Source organism: Myotis daubentonii, chromosome 16 (assembly GCF_963259705.1).
Source record: "Myotis daubentonii chromosome 16, mMyoDau2.1, whole genome shotgun sequence".
In the NCBI taxonomy this organism is placed as follows: domain Eukaryota; kingdom Metazoa; phylum Chordata; class Mammalia; order Chiroptera; family Vespertilionidae; genus Myotis; species Myotis daubentonii.
Window position 1 is genome coordinate 12,252,773 of NC_081855.1, and position 10,484 is coordinate 12,263,256.

Here is a 10,484-nt window from a genome sequence, read left to right on the forward strand (position 1 = left end):
TGGCCTTGCTCTGTGGGTGATAGCGGTGCCCCAATCCCGCCCCTCCCCCCAGGGGCCCTGCTCTGTGTGTGCCGGGGTAGAGCCATAACCTCCCCATTGGCCCTGCCCTGAGTGTGACAGGGTGTGGCAACCCAACCCCCTGATCTGCCCTGCTCTGTGTGTGACTGGGGATGGTGCCCCAACTCCCCTATTGACCCTACTCTGTGAGTGACAGGGAGGAGCTCCTCAACCCCCTTATTGACCCTGCTCTGTGCATGACAGGGTACGGAGCCCCAACCCCCCTGATGGGCGCTGCTCGGTGAGTGACAGGGGGCAGCATCCCAACCCCCTGATGGGCCCTGCTCTGTGCGTGACAGGGTACGGAGCCCCAACTCCCCGATTGGCTCTGCTCTGTGTGTGACAGGGGGTGGCGCCGCAACCTCCTCATCGACCCTGCCTTGAGTGTGACAGGGGGTGGTGCCCCAACCCCCTAATCGGCCCTACCCTGAGCATGACTGAGGGTGGCATTGCAACCTCCCAATCCACCCTGCTCTGTGCCATGACAGGGGGTGGCCCCCCAACTCCCCAATCGGCCCTGCTCTGAGCCCAACCAGGGGCTGCACCTAGGGATTGGGCCTGCCCTCTGCCTCCCGGGAGCAGGCCTAAGCCAGCAGGGCGTTATCTCCCGAGGGGTCCCAGACTGCGAGAGGGCACAGGCCAGGCTGAGGGACCCTCCCTCCCCGCTGAGTGCACACATTTTTGTGCACCGGGCCTCTAGTTTAAAATATTAAAAGTGGAACTGCTGTATGGTCTAGAGGTCCCACTTCTGTGGATATATCACAAAAGATCTAAAACACCAATAAGAAAGAATATATGCACCCCTAGGTTCATTGCAGCATTAACAATAGCTAAGATCTGGAAACAGCCCAAGTGTCCATCAGTAGATGAATGGATAAAAAAGCTGTTGTAGGTACATTTACACAATGGAATACTATGTAGCTATAAAAAAAGGAACTCTTATTCTTTGTGACAGCATGGAGGGACCTAGAGATTATGCCAAGTGAAATAAGTCAGTCAGAAAAAGACAAATATCACATGATCTCACTTATATATGGAACCTAATGAACTGGCAAACAAAAGGCATGGCTACATGGAACAGACTGACAGATATCAGAGGAGCGTGGGGTAGGGGGCATTGGAAGAGATCAACCAAAGAACATATATGCATATATGCATAGCCCATAGACACAGACAATAGAGTGAGGAATACCTGAGGAGGCATGGCTGGGTGCAAAGTAAGGGGAAATGGAGTACACCTGTAATACTGTCAAAAATAAAGATAAGAAATTCATGCCTACAGTTAACAATACTGTGCCATATATTCGAAAGTTACTAAGAGAGATCTTAAAAGTTCTCATCATAACAACAAAAAACTGTAACTATGCGTGGTGATGGGTTTTGTTTATACCTAAAACAGAAATGGTATATGCCAATTATACCCCCAATAAAATTTTTTTCTAAAAACTCATATATACAGGCACTAGGAGATAAATCCAAGAACACCTATGGCAGCACTCCTTGAAAGAATAGAAAACCTAGAAACAATCCAAATATCCATTAACAACAGAATAAATAAATGAGTTAAGATATATTCATCCAATAAAACACTATATATCAGTAAAAATACATTAATTATTGCTGCCTATAGCGTATGGATGGATCTCAAAATCATAGTTCAATGTAAGAAATCAAATATGGATGAATTTTTAAAACAGTTCCATTTATGTTAAGTTCAAAAATGGACCAAAGTAATGAATATATTTGGAGATATATAACTAGGTAGAAAAACTATAAATAAACCTATAAAAATATAAGGGAATAATTAATATAAAATTTAGAATAACATTACCTCTGGTTGGGAAGAAGAAAGAAGCAATAAGGGAAAGGCACATAATGGGATTTGGAGACTAACAATGTTTTATTTCTTGGCCTGAGTAATGAGTACAATGGTCCTCCTTATATTCTTTAAAAATAAATAAATATCTTACTTCTATATAATATCTCAAACCCACAAAAAATACTTTTCCTATAGGAATCTATAAAAGGAAATATAAATTGGGACTTCATCTAGGAATGCTAAAAATATACTTTCTGATTCACAGTCTTCAACTAGAAAATACTAGTAGATCTGATCATTGTTATAAGCCTATTTCATCCAAAGTTTAAACAACATACAAATTCTTGGTTTTTACCTTGCCAAAAAAGCAAAATGCTGTGGACTGTTCTAGAGGTCCCACAGTTATTTAGGATAACTCTTCAATAAGTACAAAACTTTTCAATAACTACAAAAAGGAAAAAGTATATGTACTTCTTTCTTCCACAAACCGGGGTTTGTGAGGAACCACAGCTCCTTGGCCCACTCACCTGATACTCAGGTCATAGCTCCCGCTCAGAAGAACATTTTCCTCCTCACACACGAAGAGGGCACGGATACTCCCAGTGTGGCCTCGGAACTGGACGGGGATCTCCTTTGCTTGTAAGACGTCCAGAAGCTGGATCTTCCGATTGGATGACACAGCTACCACATCGCCCCCAGAATAGTGGATGATTCTATTTCTGTCCCACCTGAGTTGCCAGGTAAAAGGATGATCCATGAAAAGAGAGTTAGTGTCCTGCCTGGAACTCACTAGCACAGTGGTTTCACCTGCAAGTATACGGAAAGTCAAGGCCTTCCAACAAGGACAGTAGCCGAGATAAAGTCCTAGTGTTAATGGGCCCTGATAGATTTCTACCTCATAACATAACAAAAAATCCATTTGGGGTAAATTTAAAACCTAAAGACAAAGGGCAAAAACTACTAAAAAAAAAAAATTTGCTATTTAATGTATGATAAATCCCCAAGAGAGAGAATAGGAGAATAGAGTATGCAGTATTCCCCAAACTTATTTAACCACAGAAACCTTTTTTCATGGAAAACCTCAGAGGAACACAGTTGGGAAGTCCTATACCCACTGATATAACACTATTTCTTTTTTTTCTTATTTTTCTTAACCAATATCAAATGAACATATATTAAGTTCCAAGTTCTGAGCTAATAGGAGCCATGGGGGATAAAAAAATGAGTAAGATATGGACCTTGAATTCAATGAGCTTGTAGTCTGATTAAAATAAAAGGTGAGTTGAATTAATTTTCCAGTGATAATATTATTAGTAAATACATAAAATATGATCAGGATGACCAAATAATTTATTATCCAAATATGTTTTACCTTGAAAGGGGACACTATTATTAATTACCCCAGGATCAGAGTAAAGTGGGATTGTTTCAGTAAAAAGGGATGTATGGTCACTCTAAATATGAGAAGCAATTTTGTTCTCATTGCATTTGTCATATCTTGAGTTCAACCAGGCACCATCTTTTCTAAAGAGTATTTATCACCATACCACTCATAAAAAGTCAACTTTGCCTGTCTCCTATCTGCTCTGCCTTTACCTTAAGGACTGGTCAATATGCAATTTGTTAGTGTGACTCACAGCCAAAAATAAAATAGAGATGGCCTTCACAAAACCTTATGAATGAAGAGTGAAATCCTAGGCCTAAAGTATGGCAGAAAGTTGATTATTAAAGGGTCTTCTTACAGTATATCCAAATGATGTCACACTATGTAGTTATCATAAATACTATTTTCATATTTAACATGGAAAGATAGCCACAGTATATTGCTGGAGTGTGTTACAGAAATATGTATAGCACTAGTGGCCCGGTGCACGAAATTTGTGCGTGGGGGGTGTCTCTCAGCCTGGCCTACACCCTCTCCAATCTGGGACCCCTCGGGGGATGTCTGACTGCCAGTTTAGGCCTGATCCCATAGGGGCATCCCTCTCACAATCTGGGACCCCTGGCTCGTAACTGCTCACCTGTCTGCCTGCCTGATCACCCCTAACCACTCTGCATGCCAGCCTGCTTGCCCCCAACTGCCCCCCGGCTGGCCTTCTCATCCCTAACTGCCCCCCACCCCCCTGCTGGCCTGCTCATCCCTAACTGCCTGCCCCTGCAGATCTGATTGCTCCCAACTGCCCACCCCCCCACCAGCCTGATCACTCCAAACTGCCCTCCCCTCCTGGCCTGGACACCCCTAACCGCCTCTGCCTCAGCCTCACCACGTTGGCTTTGTCTGGAAGGTCTTCCAGTCTAATTAACATATTATCCTTTTATTAGTATAGATAGTATAGATAGACACCTGGTGCACAGGTGAGGGCTGGCTGGTCTATCCTGAAGGGGGTCGTGGATCAGGGTAGGGGTCCCTTGGGGGGCAGGGCAGGCCTAGGCGAGGGGCCTGGCGTGGTTTGGAGGCCAGCCACACCCTCATTGGGTTGGGGGTCCCCACTAGGGGCAGTGTGGCCTGGGTGAGGTGCTGGAGTGGTTTGCAGGCTGGCCACACACCCTTTGGGGTGGGGGTCCCCACTGGGGGGCATGGCCAGCCTGGGCAAGGAGCTGATGGCCAGCTTGTGTGAGGGGCTGAGGGCTGTTTTCAGGCTGGCCATGCCCCCATCGGGGTGAGGATCCCCATTGGGGGGTGTGGCCGGCCTGGGAGAGGGGCCAAGGGCCTTTTGGGGGAGGTTTGCAGGCTGGCCAAGCCCCCAGCTTTGTAAAAAAATTCTAGAATAGACACCAGTATTAATGGTGATTTTCTCTAGAAGACAAGATTATAGGAGATCTTTGCTTTTATCTATACATTTTCTGGCATTTGGTGGACCCCCCCCCCCCGCCACCCCCCCCCCCCCCCGCCACACACACACACTAAGCATATATTACTTCTGAAATTAGAATAAAACAATAAAAATATTTCAAAAAAGAAAGATTTTATACACATAAATTGTGCATAAATTTGTTGGTCAGTATACCCAAAATGTGTAAGGGGAAAATATCCCCCACTCGCTGCTGATAATGGTGCAAACATCAGGCACCTATTCTCATGTTAATTTAGAGCTTGAGATGAGGAAGGATTGCCTTTCCAAGTGAACAAGGGTCATGGGAATCCTAAAATGCGAGTATTTAAGGATCTCTGAAGACCTAGATTCAGACCCTAGTACCTACGTGTCAGAGAGAATATGGATGTTGTAAGTCCCACAGAAGACATTTCTCTCCTCCATCTGGATCTGCTGGGTTTCCTGGTTCTGGTATGCTGTCCACAAGTTGTTGTCATTCTAACAAAGGAACACTTGGAGTCAAAGTACAGTGGCAACTTTACCCCTGTATCCCCTAGAGCAGCGATTCTCAACCTGTGGGTCGCGACCCCTTTGGGGGTCGAACGACCCTTTCACAGGGGTCGCCTAAGACCATCAGAAAACATATATATAATTACATATTGTTTTTGTGATTAATTACTATGCTTTAATTATGTTCAATTTGTAACAATGAAATTGGGGGTCACCACAACATGAGGAACTGTATTAAAGGGTCGTGGCATTAAGGTTGAGAACCACTGCTCTATGGTTGCAAATCTCAAAAAATTTCTATATGTGACATGGCACCAGAGTTAGGTTAGGGTTTTTCAAAATGCTGACACGCCGAGCTCAAAAGGTTCGCCATCACTGCTCTAGATGCATGGACTGATGGGTGTGGAAGAAAATCCCAACTATCACTGACATTGCTCCTGGCTCTGAGCTCTGCACCAGATGTCTTGGTTCTGGGGACATAGCAATGGGATTTGAAGTAAGGACAAACCCTGAGAGGACAACCAAATCAATCCATTTGTTTAATACATGAGGCATTTAAGGCTTAAAGAAAGGATGTAACTTAAGCTGAAGGACACATAGCATGGAATTCTGATCTTCCTTCGGGAATATCACTTCCAATATCCTATATCCATATGCTACATTCCATATCTTCCCATTTCCTATACCCTATGTAAGGACTGAGCCTGGACTTCAGCCTTCATTGGCCAGTAAGAGATGACTCTCACAGTTATTTGCCCGCGATGCCATCAGAACCCACCTTTGTTCTCAGTTTCCATTTCTGATTTTTCGCACGTATGCGCTTTATGTCATCTGTCGTTTTAGGAACTGGGACGAAAAGCTTGCAGGCATAGGTGGGATCTATTCCCTTTGTGTAGGACCCCTGGGGGAAAAACAGAAAATGGCTACTCTTGGTTCCTCTCTCCGAGAGGAAGGTTAAACTAGTGCTTGGCAAGATCTGAAAGAGGAGTAAGCTCTGACTCAGGGAGGCCTGGGCCTGGCCAGTAAGGCAATAGGGTGTGTAGACTGGCTTAAGGAGGATAATGATATTAAAGATCTGGAACAAGACCAGAAAGAGATGGTCAGCCGTTCCCAGCTTTCCAGTGGATGATCTGCCTCACCACGCCTGCTTCTTCTCCTCTTTTCTCATCTGTCTCTGCTGGAAAAAATCCTAGCTCCCAAGAATCCTTGATTTGAATTAGGCTTCAGGCAAAAAACAGAAGTAAAAATGCCAGAGAAAATTGCATTTTAACTTACAAATAGACTTTGTGACCTTGTAGACATCTGTATACTGTGTCAGGCTGACCTAGAAACATACACATGACTTCCTGATTGCCTAAGCCCGGGGTCGGCAAACTGCGGCTCGCGAGCCACATGCGGCTCTTTGGCCCCTTGAGTGTGGCTCTTCCACAAAATACCATGTGCGGGCGCACGTACAGTGCGATTGAAACTTCGTGGCCCATGCGCAGAAGTCGGGTTTCGGCCTGGGCGAGTCTATTTTGAAGAAGTACCTTTGATATTTGGCTCTGTTGACTAATGAGTTTGCCGACCACTGGCCTAAGCCACAATGCAGCTCTCTAGGCCGGGGGTCATGCATTGGGGCAGGGGTGGGGAGGTGATTCCCTGCTTCACATGATTTCCCAAGGCTCTGCCTTTCTCTTCCTGGTAGGTTTCTACATGTTCTCCCTGCTCAATGCACTCACAATGGTATAGATTAATGGGGACTCCACACAAAAAGGAAGTGACTGTTGAAGCCTGTGAAGCAGCAAAATGGAACAGGAGACCATTCAAAGGGTCTACTGAGTGGACTGAAAGGCTCCTGTCAGCCAGCTTCTACGAGGAAGTGAGGCCAACCTGCAGACCACCCCTCCCGACAGGAGTACCTGCAGCAAGGCGATCTGGTTGTGAATGAACGAATGCATCGAGAAGTCCTTCCTGACTTTCTTTGCCAGTGCAGCCCAGTGCTGGCTCACAGCGGCACATCTGTTCAGGGTGCTTTTATCGAGCATACCTGGGGGGAAAATAGATAAACCTGGGACCCTATAAACTGGATTGCAAAGGGAAGACTCTTGAGAAATCCCAATACATCCCAGCATACTTAGAATATACTTGGAGATATGGATGGGCAGTTGACGGATGAAGTCCCGGTATTTGCTGGCTCCAGAAGACAAGTCTCTGACAACATTCAGGTCAACCAACAGATTGGAGGAGGTGTGCCCTGCCTTGAGCATGTGAGCTTTTCTGGAATATAGCCTATTCATCTCGGAAATGCACTGGAGCGAACTCCTCCATTGTCCCTCTAGAACCAAGCCAGAGAAAGGAACATGGTTTGTCTCTGTGTAATTCCAGGCCAGAACTCATCAGAGTCTGCCCTTAGGCTACTGGAGATTTTTCATTTCTTCTGTAAAAATGAAATTAGAAGCTCCCTAACCAAATATGCAAGTACTTTCCAGCCTTCCCAGCTAAAGGAGATGTCTGTAGTTTTGAAGCCTGCCCTACTCAGGAACGGTGCCTGGAATTTCCTTCAAATTAAGGAAGCATTTTAAACAATTTTAAAAGAGGGAAATGGATGAAATAAATTGGTAAGATGTTGATCATTGTTGAAGTTTGGTGATAGTTATGTGAATGGTTATTATATTACTAGAAGCCTAAGTGCATGAATTCATGCACAGGTGGGGTCCAGCCAGCCTGGTCCCAATTGGTGGATTGGGGCCAGGCCTGTTGGGAGGAGGAGATGGTGGGAAGTTGGCCAGCCAGCCCGTCCAGATCGGGGCTCAATCAGGGCTGGGCTGGCTGGGGGGAGGGTCCGCAGTCGATTGGCTGGTGGGCCCCACCCCCAAATGGGGTAGGGGAGGCCGATCAAGGGTCAGTGGCTGGGGAAGGGGCCGTGGGAGGTAGGCGGTCCAGCCCCACCCCCGATTGGTGTGTGTGTGGGGGGCCAATCGGGGGCAGAGCTGGCTGGGGGGAGGGGCCTTGGGCCAATTGGGGTGTTGGCAGTGGGCCAGCCAGCTCCACCCATGAATGGGGTGGGGGGACGGCCATTGGGGGCCAGCGGCTTGAGGGAAGGACCATTGGTGGTTGGCCGGCTGGCCCTGCCCCTGACCAGGGGGGGGGGGGGGGGGCGGACGCCAATCTGGTGTGGTGCTAGGCAGGAGGAGGGGCTGCAGGAGTTTGGCTGGCCAGCCCTGCCCCCCTATTGGGGTGGGGGGGGGGCAATCAGGGGCAGGGCCAGACAGGGGGAAGGATGTGGGCCAATTGGGGTAGGGTGGGCCCATCATGGACAGGGCTGGCAGGTGGGGAAGGGCCGTGGAGGGTTGCATGGCTGACCCACCCTCAATCGGGGTGGGAGAGGCCAATAGGGGCAAGGCAGCCTGGGGGAGGGGCTGTGGGAGGTTGGCCACCAGCCCCACCCCCAATTGGGTGGGCATCATAGCAACTGGTTGTTTAGGTCGTTATGGCGTTCCGGTCACTGGCTTTATATATATATATATATATATATATATATATATATATATATATATATATATATATATATATTCTATCTACTTTTCAAATTTTCTATATAAAAATGGTTTAGAATCTATGTGTTATATTTCCTGTCATTGTTTCATGTATATGTCTTGCTTTGCTGTCCAACTTAGAAAGGCCTTGAGGTCAGGGTTCACATGCCCCACTGCTTCTATTTCCTGTTCAAGGAATCCAGTGCTGCAAAAACAGCCATTGCATTTTTCAAAAAGAGTGCTGCGGGGTAGGAGAGACCAAGGGAAGGTCAATGGGGGGGGGGGGGCGGTTGGGGGGGGGAGAAGGAGACATAGGTACTACTATTTGTAATACTTTAAACAAGAAAAAAAAAGAGTGGGTTGAATTCTAGAGGTGCCAACCATGCCATAGGTCAGGGGCTAAACAAGGGACTTAGCCTGGGACAGAGAGAGGCTTCCAAAGAAGCCCTTGGGAGTTTCCTTTCTGATCTCTAGTCTCAGGTATCTCTCAGAGGCACCTTGCTAGAGACTTTTGGTCATATTAACTGATTTTATCCTTGCTTCTCCCCTTCCCAGAGATTCCAACACAGCATAAGTGAAAAATGAAGGTTAATTCCCCAAATCTGTCATCCCCAGATGCTATTGCCCTCTCAACCCCTCCAACTCCATTGGAGCTGCCCAATCTCATATCTATTGGCTTTCTCACTACAAGCCAACTTACCAGTATTAGATGCTTCCCACCCAACATTTTTAAGCAAGCTTTTTCCCCCTGAATCTTTGGACAAAGGGAAGGATGTGCTCTTGGTTCTGGCTGTCCAGTAGACATTTGAAGTATCAAGCTGGGGGTTGTAGTATTTCTCAGGAAATAAAAGCATAAGATTGGGGTCTTGACCAAGTTCTGAAAAACAAAAGATCAAGACAAGGTTGTTCATTAACAGGTATGTGGGGAAAAATAATGGCAGTAAATTATTTAATTTCTACTTGTTTCTTTTAAATCTACATAAAATGGGCCAGGCCAGTTATGTCTGTTTTCATTTGGGGCCTCTGAGTTTCTATGCAAAAGTCACAGAAGGCCCCTACTTAGATTTTTCCAGCCTACCTACAATGCAAAATTTATCAGAGCTCTTTTACAAGGAGAGAGCATGAGAGGGCTGTGGGAAAGAGCTGAAAGAGGGACTGCTTTTCTGAAGCTCCAGCTTAATTTTCTTCAATGGTATGAATGAATAAGTATCCTTGTCAAAATAAAAAAAAAATTAACTTTTTAAGAAAGAAGCTCCTCTGGGATAAGGAGAAGGTTTGCACAACCTGTAACTGGGCTCGACCCTAATATATGCAGCTAATTGCTGTGGAAGGCGATGAAAACCTTTGAGAGTAAACCACAGAGCAGTGCATGTGGATGTAAAGGCCAGGCCTGCGGTAGTTTGCCCTCCCTTGTGGTGAGGGATAGCACTGCACAGTGGGAGATGCTCAGGAAGGGAGTCCTGGTTTTCAACCCCCTTGGCTGGGTGACCCAGTTCAAGTCACTCAGATTCCCTGAAATATGGCTTCCTTATCTATGAAATCCAGGAGCTGGACTAATTTTTTTTTCCATCACGTCTTCCTTTCAGATTACCATTCTTTCACTTCCCTAACGCACAAAGAAACCAAGTGGCATATCTCGGGACCTAACTGCCCATAGTTCACCTAGCTTAAAAATCCTTTGGGGTTCCATTAGTCTACAATTATAACCACAAGTAAGGTCTCATGGACCTTAGGAATTCTCATCCTTCAAGACCTCAAACTCTGAAA

The 10,484-nt window shown here is 46.1% G+C and overlaps 1 protein-coding gene across 1 annotated transcript in view; it reads right to left on the bottom strand.

Moving 5' to 3' along the window:
- The window catches only part of FBXW10B (F-box and WD repeat domain containing 10B), a 51,821-nt gene that overhangs the window by 32,767 nt on the left and 8,570 nt on the right, over window positions 1–10,484 (bottom strand). Inside the window, exons 2-7 of the mRNA XM_059668573.1 lie at window positions 9,418–9,594; window positions 7,316–7,516; window positions 7,101–7,228; window positions 5,978–6,100; window positions 5,078–5,187; window positions 2,404–2,604 (exon numbers count right to left, since the gene is read on the bottom strand). Coding sequence (XP_059524556.1) covers window positions 2,404–2,604; window positions 5,078–5,187; window positions 5,978–6,100; window positions 7,101–7,228; window positions 7,316–7,516; window positions 9,418–9,594 — 940 coding nt within the window. The remainder of the gene's footprint in view (window positions 1–2,403; window positions 2,605–5,077; window positions 5,188–5,977; window positions 6,101–7,100; window positions 7,229–7,315; window positions 7,517–9,417; window positions 9,595–10,484) is intronic.